Source organism: Eurytemora carolleeae, unplaced genomic scaffold, assembly GCF_000591075.1.
Source record: "Eurytemora carolleeae unplaced genomic scaffold, Eaff_2.0 scaffold1018, whole genome shotgun sequence".
Classification (NCBI taxonomy): domain Eukaryota; kingdom Metazoa; phylum Arthropoda; class Copepoda; order Calanoida; family Temoridae; genus Eurytemora; species Eurytemora carolleeae.
The window spans coordinates 104,768-126,604 of NW_019396933.1; the positions used below are offsets into that span (position 1 = coordinate 104,768).

The window sequence follows — 21,837 nt, forward strand, 5'->3', positions numbered from 1 at the left end:
ACTATTCTAATCTCCCCAGCGTATCCTGGTTTTCAAGTACCCCAGCAGAGATAGGGTTAAAAATGTAAATTTGTAATTAAAAAAACCTAATATATGAAAAGATTAAATGTTTTAGATTACAAATAAATATTTCAGATTAAATTTCCAATTTTTGTTTGAAAACTGTATACATGGATCTAGAAAATGTGTTAAGTTTTATTTTTACATATTTTTCTTAATTGTCACTCTGATTCTCTGTTTACTAGTTTTCAAGTGTATTTTTGTATACTTTAATGTGAATTACAAAATTACAATAAACACAATATATAATATATAATATATATATATCACAAGGATTTAAAATCAATAATATATAACATTGATTTAAGTAACTTTCGATTATTAACTTTTTACAGGGGTTTGAGTTTATGGTTAAGCATAGCAAAAAACATATTTTGTTAGAAATAAAAATATGCACTAGGAGATGCTAATATTCTCATTGACATCAGCTGTTTTAATGTTTCATAAAAAAGTTGAATATAGGTTTTACTTTTACATGCGCAGATTTGAAAGCTTTCTTCCTTGAATTGCCGCGCACAAAAATTTCAAAAAGTAAATAATATAAATCAGAAACAATCTAAAAATTAAACTGCGATTAAGGGGGAGAGGGGGGGGGTGATTTTTGACGCTTTTGAGAAATAAAACAAAGATAAGATATAAACTGGCAACATTTTTAGAGACTTTTTCTCAGCCAAAAGATATCAAACAGTTTGTGAAAATTAAAAAAATGTTGATATAAATCACATCTGCATTTTTAATTTGCATAGTAATTCTGTTTGAACGGAATTCTCTAGTTTGTAAAACTTTCTTGTATAATGCATTAATGGAAATTGTGCATATGATCGAAAATGTCAAGTTTAAACTTTAAAACGATTATATAAAAGGCAACATTTCAAATTGAGCAACATTTTTTTGTACTTTCAGTCCAAGATTAACTTAATTTGGCAATTTTTTCTTCAGAGGTACATAAACAAAGGGTTTCAATTTTTCTAATTCTTTTTTCAAAATATTTGATACATTTGTACTGACAATATTCATAGAATATTATTATTTGTATTAATATTTGAAATAAAAAATATTTGAAATCCCTTTTTTAAATTGCATTTTCTGTTTTAAAGTTGTTTAATTGGCAGAATAAAGTTTCCATATTTTTTTTGCCATCTGATATTGATGGAACTCCCTGCTAGCTGGTATATGATGGAACTCCCTGCTAGCTGGTATATGATGGAACTCCCTGCTAGCTGGTATAGGATGGAACCCCCTGCCTGCTGGTATATGATGGAACTCCCTGCTAGCTGGTATATGATGGAACCCCCTGCTAGCTGGTATATGATGGAACCCCCTGCTAGCTGGTATATGATGGAACTGCCTGCTAGCTGGTATATGGTGGAACCTCCTGCTAGCTGGTATATGGTCGAACCCCCTGCTAGCTGGTATATGGTCGAACCCCCTGCTAGCTGGTATATGATGGAACTCCCTGCTAGCTGGTATATGGTGGAACCCCCTGCTAGCTGGTATATGGTGGAACCTCCTGCTAGCTGGTATATGATGGAACCCCCTGCTAGCTGGTATATGATGGAACTCCCTGCTAGCTGGTATATGGTCGAACCCCCTGCCTTGTTTCATATGGTGGAACCCCCTGCTAGCTGGTATATGGTCGAACCCCTCGACGCGGTTTTAATTCCTTGTTCTTGAAAAGGTTTGCAATTTTTTCTGTATTGTCCTCAAAATCACCTCTGTAAAAGAAACAGTTATATTATTATCACTATGTTTATCGACTTGAAATATTTGGCAGCAGTTTAATGACTATTTAACCTTTGTAAAGAATACCATAAATGATTCACACTGTACCCTTTTGTATCTTCATCTATGAAACACAACGTAGACCTTTAAGTTTTTCATCAATTACAAAAACTTTACAACTTCATTTATTTTAAAGCTAATTCTAAATTAACCATAATAGCTTCTATTATCTGCGCACATGGTTTGGGAATTGGTAGTATATTGCAAATCTATAGATGATATCTTTATCATCGCTTCTCAGATATGGATCATCAGTAGAGATGGGCGTTTCGTTTGTTTTTTTCAGTCGTTCGAAAAATATTATTTTGTTCTTTCTCAAAATTATTGTTCATTTTCCATCTATTTTGTTCATTTTCTCACTGAACGCGTTCAGTAAAAAACACGATAGTTTTTTTTAAAAGTTTGTTCGAAAAACGCGTTCCTTCAGTTCAAGTCTCTGAACGATCCGAATTGCTTGTTTATCATTAGTTTTTTCTGAACAATACCCACAGCGTCTTATGACGACATCATCGTGCACAACAAATTTTGTTCATTCTCAAAAATTTAGTTTGTATACAAAAACGATGTCCATCCCTAATCATAATACAGTTTTGAATCTTTGACGGTAATTCTTTAATGAAGGTTTGCTAAGAACTATATTCTCCTAGTGTATTATCTTGACAAAGTAAACTGATTAAAAAGTTAAATTCTAATTATTGATTTGATAAATTTACCTAAGTTGTGGAATTGGACTTGATCTATCAATTTGAAATGCCGGCCTGAAATAGATTAGATATTGAATTTATCTAAACTCAATAAATCGGTTATATGCAAAGAGAATAGAATATATATTAGAGTGGAATTTGCTAGAAAAAAGTGTAAAACGGCCATTTTGTTGTACTGTTTCCATACTGCAGGTGTACTTCACATATTTGTGCTATATAACCTTTTGGGCCCTGGAACATCATTTATAGAAAATCTAAAATTAATATTAAAAGAAACCCAAATTATGAAATAGGCTGGTTTCATGCCTTTCACTTTACAAACGATGATTTTCCGTTATAACTATAAATCAAATGATGTTTTAATTCACCTAATTCATTTTATAAAGTTTATTTAACAGCTTTAAAAAATTCGAAATTGAAATGGATAGTCGAAAGGAACATACTGTATTGATGTACTCTACAGCATATAATTTGTGAATATTTACATGATTTGTACACTTTGAACTCCCTTTCAGGCTGAAAGGGACTGACAAAATTCATACCAAAGTATTGTTTAAATTCCACTCTAATATATATTATATTCTCTTTGGTTATATGCTCATTTACAGGACATATTTATCGAGGTTTTATTGATGTTTGATCTTGTTCGATCTTGTTTGATTTTGTGAGATCTGACTTGATCAGAATTGTTTTGGATTGATCTGGATTGATCTGGTTTGATCAGGTGTGATCAGGTGTGATCACTGATCAGGGTTTGATCTACTTTATGATCTGAATTGTTTAAAAGATGATTTGAGTAGAATTATTATAATTTACCTTGAAATGTGTGAATATCTCAATGATACACTGAAAACTTCCGAAGATAATAAAAAATCATTACTGAAAAAAAATTATTTATTGCTGAATTATTGCTAAAATTTGTGTTAAAAGGGTATAAGCAATAGTAGTCAGCAATGGGCAAATTCCGCTTTTCTAATAAAAAAAAATTGTTTCAGTGTCAATGTGACAAAAAAAACTAAAAGCGTTTTTAAAATAAAAAATGTTGGTAGATGCTTTTCATTAAACCATCATTCCATTTCCATTATGGTTATTTAAACAACAATACTACAAAGTAAAACAAATAATCGAAAATTGAAGGTTCGTTAGTTTTGAAATAAAAGTTTAAATGGGAAAAAAACGTACTTAGGTTTGTTGGGTATTTCATCTTCTTCACTTAGAGAGTTCATCTCCATCTCCATTATCCTTAACAACACATGGTTTTCATCTGGTACGAAAACTATTAAACTTTTTTCATTTGAAATCCTGAAATCTACTTCCAAGGCAAAATTATAATAATAATAATAATAATAAATGTATTTCAAACTAGATTGATTGTTACATTACATTTTATGGTCAATGTATATTGTATAATTTATATTTATATAAGTTGTCGAAAAATTCAAATCTGTTGCAGTATTTACGTACATATATATGTACAGTCTTTCTCTAGTTTGAGGACTTGCCTAGAGACTGAGGAGAGGATGGTCTTCACCCTCCCTCCCCCCTAATTTATATCAGACAAAAAAGCCCAATCGGGAAAGGGTTAACCCTATTCCGACTGACGTTTGGTTTACCCAAAATAGACGGGGGGGGGGAGGGTCATAGTGACCCCCCCCTACTTACTTATTGTGATACAAATCTATATCATTTGATACATTATTGGATAGCTCTTGAGCATCACTTTCATAATCTTCAAAAAATAACATGCAAAAAATATCATGCTGGTAAACAAATGATACCGTTTTTTTAATGCCAACTGCATTGTGCAGGGGGAAGGGTTCAGTATTGACATTTTTTTGGTAGCTTAGCCTCCGTCAATCATGTCATTTTAATCTTTTTCTGTGAAGAAAACTATCAAAAAAAAAATGTCCTTTAAGGTTTCTACACTCTAGGTCCTTTGCTTACCGGGTTTAACAAATTCAAAAATAGTGCAACTCTTATTCTTCTTGTCCCACCAAATGTATATTCTTCTTGTCCCACCAAATGTATATTCTTCTTGTCCCACCAAATGTATATTCTTCTTGTCCCACCAAATGTATATTCTTCTTGTCCCACCAAATGTATATTCTTCTTGTCCCACCAAATGTATATTCTTCTTGTCCCACCAAATGTATATTCTTCTTGTCCCACCAAATGTATATTCTTCTTGTCCCACCAAATGTATATTCTTCTTGTCCCACCAAATGTATATTCTTCTTGTCCCACCAAATGTATATTCTTCTTGTCCCACCAAATGTATATTCTTCTTGTCCCACCAAATGTATATTCTTCTTGNGCATAGTATATATATTGTATCTGGTACACCACCCACCATCTTGTTTGTAGCAACTATACAGTACATGAGTAGAGTGCATAGTATATATATTGTATCTGGTACACCACCAACCATCTTGTTTGTAGCAACTATACAGTACAGGAGCAGAGTGCATAGTATATATATTGTATCTGGTACACCACCCACCATCTTGTTTGTAGTAACTATACAGTGCAGGAGTAGAGTGCATAGTATATATATTGTATCTGGTACACCACCAACCATCTTGTTTGTAATAACTATGTACAGTACATGACTATGAGTAGAGTACAAACAGTATGATCAGATATTACTGCATCACAAAAGATTCAAATATCAGTAAATACATTAGCTTTTGTAAATTTGTTATCAGTATACAATAAAACATACAACAAAACGATAGATTTTAACTATGCAAGTATATAAGATAATGAATGTGCACTGATTTTGGGAAAAAGGAGAATTTAGAGATGGGAAAACTAACAGTCCATGATGGGAAAACTAACAGTCCATGATGGGAAAACTAACAGTCCCTATGATGGGAAAAGTACAGTCCTAAATGAAAAAAAACACAGACAATCCCTGATAGAAAAATGATGTAGACCAATGGAAAAACAGGCCATCCCTGATGGGAAAACTGAAAATCCATGATGGGAAAACTAACAGTCCATGATGGGAAAACTAACAGTCCATGATGGGAAAAGTACAGTCCTAAATGAAAAAAAACACAGACAATCCCTGATAGAAAAATGATGTAGACCAATGGAAAAACAGGCCATCCCTGATGGGAAAACTGAAAATCCATGATGGGAAAATTGAAAATGCCTGATGGGAAAACTAACAATCCCTGATGGCAAAACTAAAAATTCCTGATAGGAAAAACTGACAATCCCTGATGGCAAAACTGACAATCCCTGGTTGGAAAATTGCAATTATTGGAAAAATAACCTTTGTCTATTGTCACCACTTCGTCTCCTTCCTCAAAGAGACCCCAACCAAACGGGATCAGTATAGGATCCATCCAGTGTTTGATTTCATGGAGGTTAACTAGGAAATTGATTGATTGATTATTTAATTAATCAATTGATTAATCGTTTAATTTATTTTTTTAAATGATTAATTTCATTAATTAATTGTTGAATTATTAAATTGATTCATAGATCAATTGATTATTTGTGAATTGAATAATTATAAAAAAATTTTGATTGATAAATTGATTGATTTCTTAATTGATCAATTGATTAATTGGTTAATTGATTGGAAAATTAATTGTTTAATTGAATAATTATTTAATAGATTAATTAAATGAATGATCAATTGATTAATTAATTAATTGATTAGTTGATTTATTGTTAAATTGATGATTTGATGAATTGATTAATTCTGGGATTAATTGATTACATTGGTTAATTGGTTAATTGTTTAAATAATTGATTTATAAATTTATGGCTGAATATATTGTAGCAGGAAAGTGATGTGTTGATCTTTCCTGCGATCATAAATAGTATTTTTTCCCTCCTTCCATCATTCCCAGTTTCTCCCCCCACCCCTTTCTCCATCCTTCATTAAATCTAACGGATTTATTCCTGTTTGTGTTTGAATTCTATAAATAACCCAAGCCACGCGGAGAAACCGAAGCCAAGCGCCAAGTTCCGTTATTCCAGAAACCCGGGGGCTGGTGGGCTAGCCGGCCAGCTCACGGGGTACTAGGGTTAAATGCTAGCCCAGGGTGGAGCGAAATCTGGGGAAAAAGAATCAGTTGATCATCAGCTCCCTTAAATAGAGGTTTCCTTGAAGATTCCCCATCACTCTGAAATAACTTCAATTCATAATATTTGATTCGTATAGTATCATCTTTTTAGTTTTTGTATCTTTGTAAATAATAAACTGTAAGAAAAACCGACTCGTCGAATATTAGTAATACGAATGATTGCCTTGATTAATTTTCCTTCATATGTAATAATATTTATTAATTGCTGAAATGGTAATTTGATTAATTATTGAATTGATTGATTAATTATTGAATTGATTGATTAATTAGTCTAACATAATACATTATTTAATTGATTGATTAATTAGTCTAACATAATACATTATTAATCCTGACCTAACTTATCCAGTTCAGGGTCAGTGGTTCTCTTGTTGTTTTTACTTAATCTGATGCAGATCTAGCAAAAATATTTTAGCAGATTTTTTCTCTGTATATTTAATAGGGGTGTGAAATTTAATGAGACTTTTCTAAAATCATTTTACATAAGCAAATTAGTATTCCACTTGGAATTCTAAGGTATGTTTTAAAATACATTTTTCACAAAATTCAAAAATGTGCCCCTCAAATTAGGTTTAAAGATAAAAAATCACTAGTGCAGTTAGCGAAAATAAAAAATTTGACAATCTCAATAATATGGGTATCCACTGAACCAGCTTGAAAACTGGAGTTCAAAACAATTTACTGAATTGAAAAATATTGAAAATTCGGCAAGTTATGGTGAAAAATAGAATTTTTCTTGGAATAAACTTCATTATAGTACTAAAAACAGGCCCGTTTCTGCAGTGTTTGACGAGGAGGGGTGCAATATGACGCGCCGGAGGCGAAAAATGTTTTGGGGGGGTTTTTTAATGATTTTTAAACAATGTTTGGTTTGGTTTCACAGTGGTATATGGTTGTTTTTATTACATTGTCAATGCACACTATAAAGGCTAACCTTTTTAACAAGTGTATTTGAGCTTTTAAGGGAGTACTGCTTAACTAGCAGTTTATTCTTTAAAAAAAAGCTTTTCAAGGGTCAAGGGGGTGCTATGGAAACGCCTCACCACGGAAATGCCTCAAAAAAACAGACTCATAAAACATAGCACACCGGTCAAGGGGGGGGGGGCTAAAAGTCTGAAAGTGTACAGGAGATTACCATTTCATTTCCATGGGACTCTATGCATATAATTAATAAATCATACTGTTTTAATTAGACTTAAACAACTACTAAATGACTATGAGTAAATTTTGATGTTGTGTTATATTTAATCTACAGAGTGTACAGATCAACTGTTAGTTAGCCTGAGATACGTCACAGGAGAGACATGACTCAGGGGATGAGTTGAGAGAGTACACAAAAACCCCGTCACACTTTTAATGAGTAACGCACAAATAGATTTTAATTTGGTTTGGAAATCAATTCTTACTCGGGCTATATAATTTGTAACTAGATGTTAGAAACTTATGAAAACAATTTCTGTTTTATGGGACTAGGGGGGGGGTTGCAAATTCGTCATTGCACCCCTCTTTCAGAAGAAAAGGGGGGTGCACCTGCACCCTTGCACCCTCCCCTGGTTGCGGGCCTGACTAAAAATGTCTTTTTTGACCTTACTCAGTCCAATTTCAATATTTTTCGATTCTGTAAATTGATTTGAATTCAGAAATTCAATTCGTTTCCAATGACACCCAATTCAAAAAGTATTTCAAAATTTTCATATTCACTTATACTTGCGACTTTTTAAATATTAATCCCCATTTGAGGGGCACATTTTTGATTATTGTGAAAAATATATATTCCTGCTTCTGTAAAATTGTTTCAGAAAAATTTCATACCCTTAATGCTAAATCCCCAATGACTGAAATATATTTCTAAAATTAGAATTTTGGAATAGAAATTATTTTTGATAAAACTGTGGAGTAGAAGAGCAAGAAGTTAGACAATGAACATGTAACACAGCAATTTTGCAGTTTAAACTTACTTATTTAAACTGTAACCTTCTTAACAACATTAAATACAAATAAGTCACTACATATCATAATGTCTTCCCATTCCATAGTTTAAATGATTTGCCTGCACAACTGTATACAGTGATAACGAGAAAACTGTGGAATAGGAAGACGACATTAAAGCAATTCTTCAGTACATTTGATGTTGTCACAAAGCAAATAGTTTTACTTGCAAGTTCATAAATCACTTATTAAGTAAAATGGGTCTGTTCACACTGCACAATTGCTGTGCATTATATTCGTTGGACCATTTAAAGTCATAACCTGAGTCTATAAGTCGAATTCCTATTCCAGAATTTTTTGGTTATCACTTTATTATACCTAGATATTGGCATCGTGTTTTGAAATTCTTGAGAACGACCAAAAATGTTCGTGAAAAGGTGTTGTTCATTAAAAAAAAACGATGAACGAACGACTTGGATTGTCTAGAGAAATGAAAAAAACTATCGTTTTTCAAAAACGAACGGTATAATTTGTTCTAACTAACTTAAAAAAAAGCCTAAAGTTTTTTTTTACTGAAGATAAGAATTTTTTAAAAGATTTTGTCAAAAACGATAGTGTTTTACTGAACACAAATTCAAAAAAACATCTTTTTCTTTTCTGAACAAACGATTTCTTTGAAAACAAACAAAAACATTTTTTTAACCATTGAAAAAAAAAACTACCAAAATTGGTCGTTCATGGGAACGAAATGAAAAAAAGCCGAACGTGTCTATCTCAAATTCTACCTCAATAGAAAGAAGCCAGGTGACTAGACTACCGGCTAGAAGAACTGGTCCTAATTGTTGACAAACATCAACCATGAATAATCTCAAAGTTGGGGGGGGGGGGGCTTACATTGGGGTATTTTAGGGGGTCAGGGGAGGGGGGTAGGTAACTGGATTGTGTTACAATATTTTTCTAAACATGGCGAGCGTCTTGATTTCATGAAAAGAATTTATTAAAAATTAAATTTAAATTGACTCATTGTATGTTTCCAAACTAATGAAAGTATTGTAAAAATATATAATATTGCAAATATGCAAAGGCTTCGAATAAAAATAGAGAGAAAAGAATGTCTACAAGCTTTTTTAACCTATTAAATAATCAAAATGTCTAAAATTAATTATTATTAATGTTTGTCATTCCTACGATGATAAGAGGTTTTAATCCCGGCTCATCCACAGCAAAATAAACAGCTAAAAATTATTATATTACATTAAAAGATTAGACTTTTACTTTAGACTAGGAGAAGAAAACTAGGGATGTCCTTTGCTTAACAGTGTCATAATTAAAGACTATTCTAATCTAAAAAAGATGATAATGAGAAAAATTACAAAAATTTTAAAATATTAAGAATAGTGAAAATGATGATATTGACAATAATTATAATGTTAGAATAGAATAAAATAAAATTAATAAAAATAAATATACTTATGGTAAATAATGAAATTTTAACAATAATACTTAAAAACAATGGTTTATATAATTATAAAAATGATAATATTAATAATAATAATAATAATAAACTTTATACTGATAATGAAAATGAAAACATCGAAAATTAATAATTAATTCCTAGACAAGCTCCTCCAAGGCCCATTAACAGAGAGCCAGTAAAAATAATGCAGCAAATCAACTTTCTGGAACAATAACAAAATAAAAACTGCAAAACAAATAATATTTTATCTTCATAGTGAGACGCTTAAAACTCTGGAATAGGTAGACGACATTTGAACAATATAATGTTCAAATAGGCAGTAGAAATTTAGTGATAATTTGAGACTGTGATAAAACGAAATATTTCTATATGCAAACAAAGTATACAGATGTCCCTGTATAAAGAATATATACAGAATGTCTTTGAGAGAGACAAAAAACAGTCTTTTAACGTTTACTTAAAATATACTCTTGAGACTTCATTTTGACTTATGAAAATACTAACTTATAACAGAGACGATCTCAAAGACCTCATCTCCATTTCTATTTCTATTGGGACACCATGTACATATTATCTTGTTAAAAACAATAAATTTAACCGTTTTCTTGGAAATCAGTTTGTTGAGTTAAATGGGTACCACACCATGCATGTAACCTGTGTGTATACTGTACACTGTATACAAACGCTGTGATTTATGTACATTGTGCTATTATTTACAATCGTCTAACATTTTCCACAGTTTTATATGGGTCTCACTGAAAGATCAAAGTTAAATTTTTCATCGAAACTTTTTTGTAATGCCTAGCAATCCTTTATATTATATAATTAGTGTAACACCATTAAAAAAATCTTTGCAACCCATTCGCCCCCCCCCCCCGCACAGTGGGTATTAGGGGAGAGTCAGCCAAAATGAATTTATTCCATAAACCTCCTATTTATGTCAAATAAGGCTTGGCCGCTTAAGAATTTTCTTTTAAGAGAAGTCTCTAAGTTGTTTAAATGTTACATTTTAGTTAAGAATTTCGACCGAAAACCCGCTATAATTTCTTAGAAATATTTTTAGATTATCCCGAAACCCCTGTGCTTTCTTGTGCTTTTGCTATAAAATATATGCTTTGCTTCCAAAATACCGGCTTAAACAAAGACGACATCTTAAATACATTGCGGGATTACAGGATCCATTCAAGGATAAATATTTAAACGGGAAAAGTAATTATAAATTGGAATCATTATAAAGCAATGCAAGCTACAATTCATACAATGTTTATAAATAAAAAAGATTCATTTTTTCAATTCTTAACATTAAACACAAGACAAATGTTTAAGAGGAGTATTGTGACAAAAACAGTAACCCCCCCCCTTACCCCCCTAAAATACCCCATCATTTGCCGCCCCACCGCCCTTTATTAGATAATTTCATATTTAAATTTAGTTTTTAAACCACTGATAAATCAGAGGTTCAATCTAATGAACAATGAGAAGAAGTTAAACTAGGTGTGGGCAACTGAACTCCTTCTCTGATGATGAATGATAAAATCATAGATTAATTAAACACAACATATAGAACTATAGATGTCGTCTTTTCAAGATTTAAGGGTTTTTCTTTCACAAAAACCCTGAGACAGAGTTCCGCGCAGGCAGAGTTGAATTACAAGACAAAGAAAGAGCATGCGCGTAAAGAGTTATAGTGCACGAAAAACCCTTAAATCTTGAAAAGACGACATCTAGACTTCATCTGTAATCTGTTAATTAATCTATGAATAAAATATAAAATTATTTAATGTTTTGTTCCAATTTCCTGTCCATTATTCTTCTATTCCGGGCATTTAATGTTCTTCTATCTTGTCTCCTAGATAGATAGATAGATAGACAGATAGATAGATAGATAAATATATAAAGTTAGATGGATAGATAGATAGATAGATAGATAGATAGATAGATAGATAGATAGATAGATATAATGAATCCCAGATATATGAATAAATTAGACCGTCATAAGTTTTTGATAGTTCTAAAGAAACTTCTTTTTTATTTTTAATTCAAGGTAAATTAATAGCCCTCAAATATGAATGCAATTGATTTATTAATATTCAGTCAATTTTGCGGCGGCATTTGATCTTAAACATGTAATGTGACATTAAAAAAAACCTCTTGCTATGTATTCATTTCTGCAGGATTCATGTGTATATAGATAGATAGATAGATAGATAGATGGAGAAATAAATAGAGAAAGAAGAGGCTCAGGGTGGTCATGGATCAACTGTACAACAGGCCGAAACTTTTGGATCGTTTGTCAATGCCCTCTCGTCGGTTTATCCTTAGACGTGAATATCTGTGTCAAAGAATAAGTTGAGTTGAGTCGCTAAAGTTAAGCGCTATTCAATACAAAAGTTTCGCCTTCAGGGAGAAAAAATTACCCGAAGGTTTAATTTAATGAAAAGGAAGAAGAAGTAAAACTAGGGTTATCTAGTTAAACTACTTACATTAAACTTACATTCTTGACACGTGATCGTTTATGTCTAAAGGATACAACAAAAAAGTAGCACTGAGTTAGTTCAGTTTTCATATTTTTTTAAATATAAGGTGATTCTTATTGTATATTTATGTCAAAACGCCTTTTGTGACTTATAAACCATTTATGGTTTATTAAATGAAAAATAATATATGAAAAACTTTAAAATAAAGCCTGCAGTGCCAATATAGTGAAGATTGTTCTTAGTGTGACCACTCAAAGCTTAAATCATAGACAACAAAGATAAATCCTTCCTTGCCCCCTAAACATTAAACATTGAGGTATAATTCTTTTTTAATTAGCAGACCTTATCTTAACTCTAAGGGCAAAATCATTGAGGTGGGGGGTGGACCCCCCCCCCTCCCCCATCTATATTAGACAAATATAGCCCAATCGCGAAAGTATTAAAATAACGCAAGGACCATCATACGTTTTACTTCCTTCTACGCCATAGTTAGGATTCTACGCCATATTTAGGATTCTATGCCATAGTTAGGATTCTACGCCATAGTTAAGATTCTACGCCATAGTAAGGATTCAACGCCATAGTTAGGAATATACGCCATAGTTAGGATACTACGCCATAGTTAGGAATCTAAGCCATAGTTAGGATTCTACGTCATAGATAGGATTCTACGACATAGTTAGGATTCTACGCCATAGTTATAATTCTACGCCATAGTTAGGATTCTACGCCATAGTTAGGATTCTACGCCATAGTCAGGATTCTATGCCATAGTTAGGATTCTACGCCATAGTTAGGATTCTACGCCATAGTTAGGATTCTGCGCCATAGTTTGGATTCTACGACATAGTTAGGATTCTACGCCATAGTTAGGTTTCTACGCCATAGTTAGGATTCTACGCCATAGTTAGGAATCTTCAATCTATGCCATAGTTAGGAAAAGTAAAAGCATAGTTAGGTGATTTACAAAGCTCTTGAAGCTCGGTCGATTTAAAGCGATCTTTGTTGTGTTGTGTATATCAAATACTGTGTTGTCTATGGTTAAATACATGATAATAGAATTTAGAATACATAAGATGGGACGACATCTCCAAACAAAAATTGCGCCAAAAGAAACCCAAACCAGTATGAGAGGTGGTTTATTAATTTACGTATTTATTAACTCTAAAAAGCCCCCTTATTTGTTTTATTGGCCTTGAAATTGGGCTTTGTACATATAGGGGTGGTCAATTTTGGACTTTTTTTTGGAAATCAGCTTACCGCCCGCCAGAGGTTGCAACTTGCATGTAATCATTTTGAATAAACTTTATGCCAAATTTCAGCCTTCCAAGTTAAAAAAACATTAGCTGATAATATATTATATAGTATTTTATTAAACCAAAAGCTATATTTTAAAAACATTTTATATAATTCAAACTTTCTTGGAAATTTTATGCTGAATTCAAATTTGAAACCCATCTTTTAAAATGTTGAAAATTGAATGAATTAGAAGACAAAAACTTACCAAAAACTGAAAAAAGATATAAAGTCTTTTATTGTTATTTAGCCTCACCATTTTTATTTTTATTATTTATTAAAAAGTTTTCGAATCAGAATTCGGTATAAAATTTCAAAAAAACATGAGTCATAACATGAAAAAAATGGGGCTTTGTAGTCTTTGGCCTATTAGAAAAAGAATTCAATTACATAGGGTTAAACGACCTTAGCGTCAAATGCCACGGGGTCAAACGACAAAGGGTAAAACGACATAGGGTCAAAAAGTGAAACTAACGGGCAAAATTTCATTTTGACTAGTTTTGGTTAATTTGAACTATTTTTATATTCTAGCCGCAACACTCGGCCCAGAAATTGTCTTAACCTAACCTAATCCTGAAATAATACATATTATTATGTTATGTTTTATGATCATTTGAACTACTATCCGCAGTGCTCGGCCCAGAAATTGTCTAAACCTAACTTAACCCTAAAATAATAAATGAAATATTTTTTTCCAATTTTGACCTTTTATCGTTTTGCCCTTTGTTGCGTTTTTGACCGTTTGTCGTTTTACCCTATGTCGTTTGACCCTAGGTCGTTTGACCCTATAGGTCGTTTGACCCTGGTGCGTTTGACCCTAGATCGTTTGACACTTTGTCGGTGAATCAGAAAAATTTGTCCAACGTAGAAAGCTAAAGAAATTGAGTTTTTGCCACAAACTCTGATTTTCTTATTTCAATGTCGTTGCAACCCAATGTCGTAGACCTTTAATATTTCAAACTATGAATGCTATTAGATCAAATAATGTGAGTTTGAAATATCAAAGGTTTACATCATAAGGTTGCAAAGATATAGGTTTTACAAAAACTGAATTTGTGGCAAAGACTCAATTCCTTTGGCAGGCAGCCTATAAATATATACCTTCGGTGGCCTGTTTGCTGATTTACAAAAAAGTCCAAAATGAATTACCCTTAGTGTACATTGTACAATGTACATTGTACATGGTTGATATATATTGCGCATTCATATTATGTAAATAAACTTTCATACTTAAGGGTTAATACACAAATATTCATCTATTATTAATATTTGAATAGTACAATTGTTGTCTCTTCTAATGTATTCTTATTTATAAGTAAATATATGTGCTCTGAAAACTAGTGGTTAGGTTGCTTCTTAATAACTGTGAAAGCAATGGAGGTTTCTATCAAATACTTTTAGCATTCAATGATTAAAGAAAAAATTGTTTTGAGGGTTTATAGCTGAAAAACACTGCAAACCAAACTGTGCACGCTCTCGCATAAAAATCGAACAGTATTTTTCCAATTACTCCTTTATAACTTGAGCTTGACACAAGCTCGTTGCATGTTTAAAATGTCTATGTCTAAACCAAAAAAGAAACTGTGCGAAAAGTCGAGACTGTCTACTCATGATTTAAGAGAGATGTCCATATCTCAGTAATTTAGAAAAAACCATGGGGGGGGGTGAAAAACACTCCCACCCTTTTGTAATAGGGGGAGGTGAACCCCCCCCCCCCAATTGTACTAGGGTTACCGACCTATTTGAAAAATCTTGTTCAGACTGATATCAGACTTAAGACTTATTTGTGTGATGTTAAACTTCTGATATTTTTGTAGTCTTCTAAAAAATCTAAATGCAATAACCAAATAACAATGCCCAACTCTAACATTGTTTTTTTACAGCTACATTTTTAAGCCATATTTTCGACCCATGATGAAAATTTTTACACTTAAGATGATTTTTTTTAGTAACGTGTTCCTAAGTTCATAATAGCAATACTTTGCAGTATTTCAATTATATAAACCCAAAACAATTTCTATCTATTCATAACATGCATTTTTTATATTATAAAAATATAACTATTTTGTTTCCCCCCCTCTATAGAACGCTTATTATCAAGCATAGTTTCATTTCAAACTAATCTTTGATATTACATGCATCAGGTCGTTTCTGTAATTCAAAGCATTTTATATAATTTTACCTCAAGGGGACTTCGTTAATGTTTGTTGGTTGATGTGGTTTATTATCACTATACAAACCAATCAAAATAGTAAACAAGTTCTTTAACAACAAACTTTTGTGTTAAAATATTTGAAATCATGCGAGCAAAAATATTATCACCTAAATGGAACTTCTTCAATTTTGTATGGTTCCCTTGATATTTGCTTAGTTCTGAAATACATAAATTAGAATTGATAACAATATATATTTATATCTAAATATATAAGTTGTAATCTGTTTGTATGCTTGTCCAATCATAACTTAGGAACCCCTAGACCGATTTGCCTCAAATTTTGATTGTGGAACTTGAGAGACACCCGTGAATATTTTTAACTTGGTTTTGAAATTCTATGTTTCCCGGTAAAATCCTTCAAGTGCGGGTAAACGGAGGGAGTGACGTTTCGTTAACCTTGGTAGCGCTTGGTTCCTAAGCTAGTAAATAAATAAAGTTGTTAAAGGGACTATGGGCTTAATATTAACCCTATCCCTGCTGGGGTATTTGAAATTCAGGCAGTTAGTATAAAAGCCCGGTTTAGACCTAAAGGGAGGGCTTTAGGTATTTAAGAAAATTCAGAAAATTTCAACATCCTCAGACCAATTGAATTATGTAAAAAAACTAAAGGGGGGTCAAATTGCCCCCCCCCCCCCCAGCAGGAATAGGGTTAACTGTTCCTCCTAAGATAAATGACGATTGATCCCCCACTTTTACTCAAACATAGGTTTAAAGAGTGTGTCCGGCTCGACATAGTATAGCTCAGCGGAGAATTCAGTAAAGTAGAAAAAAAAATTAAAAACCATTTGAGTCTTAAAAGACGTTTGTACTGTGTATAATTATTATGAAAGAGAGAAAAATGAATAGTTAAAATCCGTCTCTTTCTGAATGATTATGCACAGTAAAACGTTTTAAAGTTCTCAAATGATTTCTAAAAGATTTCTCTACAATACTGCATTCTCAGCTCAACTACCATGTCTAGCCAGGCACTCCCTTTAAAGGGTAAATCGGAGATGCCATTCTTTAAATGATCGGTCACTTGAAATTACATGTACAGTCTCTTTTACTTTACTATTTTTTACAGAAACGTGGTCAAGTTGTCACTACACTGTTCTGTTGTACCTTTCGTTTTTCTTAGTTGTAGCTTTCTTTTTACCACCCTAACATTGATTGTATAATATTTTTAAATTCAAACAAAAATAGGTTTTACATATTTAAATATGAATTAAATCATTATTATTTTTTTTATTTTAAACAGATTTGTGTCTGATAGAAATGATCTTTTCTTGTTATGCAATCATCTGCAGGCAAATTAGCATACTTTTTTAATTCTATTCCGCCTTTACTTATTTTAAACTACATGGGGGGAGGTAAGGGGGGAGGGGGGGTCCAGCCTCTTTGAAAAAGACTTTTTTTCAGAATAAATTTTAAAAATGTTATTATGTAATTATGTAGTTATGTAATTATGTAATTATGTAATTATATAATTATGTAATTATGTAAGTATGTAATTATGTAATTACGTAATTATGCAATTATGTAATTATGTAAATGTTATTATGTAATATATGTAATTATGTAATTACGTAATTATACAATTATGTAATTATGTAAATGTTATTATGTAATATATGTAATTATGTAATTGTGTAATTATGTAATTGTGTAATTATGTAATTTTGTAATTTTGTAATTATGTAATTTTGTAATTTTATAATTATGTAATTATGTAATTATGTAAGGGAGCTTTAAAAACAATATGGTAAAGTGTTGTAAATATGTGAAAATATTTGTCTTTCATTTTTGCCAAGTTTTGTATTTCTTTATCATTAATTCTAAAAAGGTTCTTTAAAATTTTTTCAAAATAAAATTTACATATATTTGCTTTCTATTAAAAAAAATGTTTTAATAACTCCAGTTTTAAGAAATAACAATAATAAATTTTAAAAGGTTAAAAACATTTGTCAATCTTTTGTAATTATTTGCAATTGAAATGTATGATTTTATACAATATTAATATTATACATTCCAGGGCTAGAGATCCTAAAACTGTTCTGATTGGACTTGAATCAAGCGCTTTTTCCTAAACATTGATTGTCAATCAATTAATCTTTATAAAACATTTGTTAATTAATCAATAAATCAATTGATTGATGAAATATAGAATCAATGCAACATTTAATCAATTAGTTAATCAATAAATTAATTAAACAACAAAATTATCAATAAATTTGTTCACTTAATAGGTAATGAGTTAATCAAGTTATTAATTGATAAATTAATGAATCAATTAATTGATTAATCAATTAATCATTGAACAAATTTATAAGTTAATTGATTAATTTACCAATTAATAAACTAATTGATTGATCAAATAACTATTATATAGATTATTCAATAAATCCATAAACCATGTAGAATCAGTAGATTCGATTCTTAAGCCTAAGATTATCAAGGTTATAGAGTATAAGGTTAAATATTCTGGATGCGCTCCAATGCATGACAAATGTCGTCAATATACCATGGAGACTTAATTGTACCTTTTATGACGTCACTGATTAAGAATAATACAAATTGCGGCAACGGCTCACCAAACATAAACAAAATGTATAATTTAAAACTTGAATTAGAATTTTGAATTATAGAAATGAGATCACACTCTTATTTTTTTAATTTGAGGATTGTTAACCCTTGTATAAATCAAAAGTTCATGTGCATAATAGGTGCACGGGCAGCGCCGTAGTACATTTAAATTTCCGAGTCGGGTCAACCTCTGGTCCCAGTTTGTACTGTACCTAGCTCTATGGACAGGACTAGCTGGTGCAACAAGGTTGACGCGGTCAGACTTTATGCTTCACATAGGTTTGCTTTAATTTTACCAAAGGGGCAGATTTGCGTGGGTATTTGTGTTTCCGTTGTTAGAAAGACAACATTTTCCATCCATCAGAGCGCATGCAGAGTATTTAACTGTATAATCTATAATCTTGAATATTATATGGCAGGGTTGCATGCAGTAACTTTGGATTTCAGCTACATTGGTACACAATATTTTCACGGGACATTTGTTATATCCAAAGAGAATAGAATATATATTAGAGGGGAATTTAAAGAATCTCTCGGTATGAATTTTTTCAGTCCCTTTCAGCCTGAAAGGGAGTTTAAAGTGTACAAATCATGTAAATGTTCACAAATTATATGCAGTAGAGTACATTAATACAGTATGTTCCCTAGACTATCCATTTCAATTTCGCATTTTTTAAAGCTGTTAAATAAACTTTACAATGAATTAGTTAAATAAAAAACATCATTTGATTTATAGTTATAACGAAAAATCATCGTTTGTAAAATGAAATGCATAGAGTCTATGTGAAATGATCATTGGTCAATTATAAACCAGCCTATTTCATAAATTGGTTTTCTTTTAATAATAATTTTAGATTTTCTGTAAAATGATATTCCAGGGCCCAAAAGGTTATATAGCATAAATATGCGAAGTATACCTGCAGTATGGAAACAGTACAACAAAATGGCTGTTTTTAATTTTTTTCCAGTAAATTCCCCTCTAATATATATTCTATTCTCTATGGTTATATCACATGCATATATAGTCAAGACACGGAAGACGCAATGCAGTATAAAAGAATTTGAAAAAATTGACATTTGTTTAAATAAACTGTTTTTATATATATTCAAACAATTGCTAAAGAATTAACCCTTATATAGATTAATATTTAATTTTGCAAAGTTTTGCATGATTTAGCTAGCATAAAAGTTCAATGCTGAACATGTTTTATTGACTTATACTTTAATGGAGTTTTCCATTTGTAATATTATTGAACTAGCTACAGAAAAAATAGTATGCCCAATGAGCTCATATATTTTAAATGTTTTCCCAGAATAAATAACTCAGTTCCTGAGAACCTTTTTTTGACGTTCCAACTCCTCTTGTCTCTCCTTCTTCCTAGATGCTGCATTTATCATATTCATGCTGACGTCTGGTTGTGAAATATGTCCAACAAGGGGAGGTTTCTAAACTAGAACTACAGAGCTACAGGAATACAGCAAAAATGTTCAGTTAAAAATCAGCCTAAAAATATAATGTTTTGAGATGAAATAAAACATTAAAAACTTAAGTTGTATCATGCTACACCTATAATACGTAGAAACTATCTAAAAAAATATATCCTAATTAAAACAACCTTTTAACACTAATATAGAATATACTCTTATCAATTTAACCGATAAAAACTAAGTCTTTGTCACAAACTCTGACTTTCTAATCCCTATATCTTAGCAACCCAATGTCGTAAACCATAGATATTTCAAATTAAGAATTCTGTTAGATTAAATCATAAAAGTTTCATTAAAATATCATAAATTTAATTTTATTTTTTGGTTTAAAAAGGAACTTTCCTAAAAATTTTAAGATTTAAATAATTAAAATGTTTTAAATTGTCATGTTCTAATTATGAAAAAGGTTGGAGGAGGGATTGAATTAATTTGAAGTCATTTTTGCCATACTTAAACTCATAAATAGTCTTGACAATAGATTAAGTGTATAAAAGGATCTTTTCGTAAAAATAAGAATGTCAAAGATATGAAAGCAATGAAGGGGGTGAGGCCAATTTTGCCAAAGTACCTTTTTATATTTTTAATATTATTAAAATTAACATATTCAAGATGTAGCGAATAAACTAAATAAATGAAAAAAATTGAACAGCTAGTTCAAGCCTTGTTGAAATAGGAAAATTGCCACTTAGCTCATGCAAAAAAAAACTATTAAAAAAAATTTTAATTTTCTTAGATACTTGAAAAAAAAAAGACTAAACGTGCTTAAATAAGAAGCAAAAATACATTTTAAAAAACCTCGTTATTCTGAAGTTCCTTCAAGGCCTGTCTTTTCATCGAATAGTACTTGGCCATTCCCATCTTCCTTCTGAAAGCATTCCTTGTGAAAAAGTTTTTTTTCAAAATAGTTCGTGTACTTTTTTGTATATAATAGCTTGAATACACTGAACTCCACTTATTAACCTTGGAATTACTCAAACTGAAATAAAAATCGATTGAATTGAGAAAGTTCGTACCTTCAATTCATAGGCCTGGACAACCGAATAACATATATGATATATGGTGTTTTTATTATTAAAGGTACTATAGGCGTAATTTTATATTTATGGGGTTTTTACTATTAAAGGAGATTTAGGCGTAATTTTATAGTATATGGTGTTTTTTACTATTAAAGGAACTGTAGGCCTAATTTCATAATATATGGTATTTTTACTATTAATGGAACTGTAGGCGTATTTTTATAATATATTGTGTTTTACTATTAAAGGAACTGTAGGCGTAATTTTATAATATATGGTGTTTTTACTATTACAGGAACTGTAGTAGTAATTTTATAATATATTGTGTTATTACTATTAAAGGAACTGTAGTAGTAATTTTATAATATATTGTGTTATTACTATTAAAGGAACTGTAGGCGTAATTTTATAATATATTGTGTTATTACTATTAAAGGAACTGTAGGCGTAATTTTGTGATATATGGGGTTTTTACTATGAAAGTACCATATAACGATAAGGCCATGTCTGATAAGAAAAACGGTACAACTTTAAACTTTTCTGTAAATAATAATTACGGATTATATATTTAAGTTTTCTATTTTGGCAAATTTAAATTTTCTCCATTGTCAACCTCAGTTAAAATGCTCTTTATACAGTATCTTTATACTCATTAATTGTCTGACTGAGTATATAGCTTAAAAAGTGGGAATTGAGTGCGCCAAAATATGTTTTAAGTAAATTCTGTA

General features: G+C 31.0%; 1 protein-coding gene across 1 annotated transcript; it reads right to left on the bottom strand.

Moving 5' to 3' along the window:
• Window positions 1-5,826: 5,826 nt before the first annotated feature.
• On the bottom strand, window positions 5,827-20,971 carry LOC111710259 (uncharacterized; the record flags this gene model as incomplete). The annotated part of the gene is given in 12 exon segments (XM_023484327.1): window positions 5,827-5,925; window positions 6,986-7,046; window positions 9,364-9,413; window positions 9,763-9,813; window positions 10,193-10,257; window positions 11,854-11,904; window positions 16,011-16,058; window positions 16,151-16,201; window positions 17,145-17,182; window positions 18,052-18,105; window positions 19,944-20,109; window positions 20,889-20,971. Coding segments are annotated over 11 exon segments (634 nt in total), but the record flags the coding sequence as incomplete, so codon positions are not given.
• Between the last annotated feature and the right edge of the window lie 866 nt (window positions 20,972-21,837).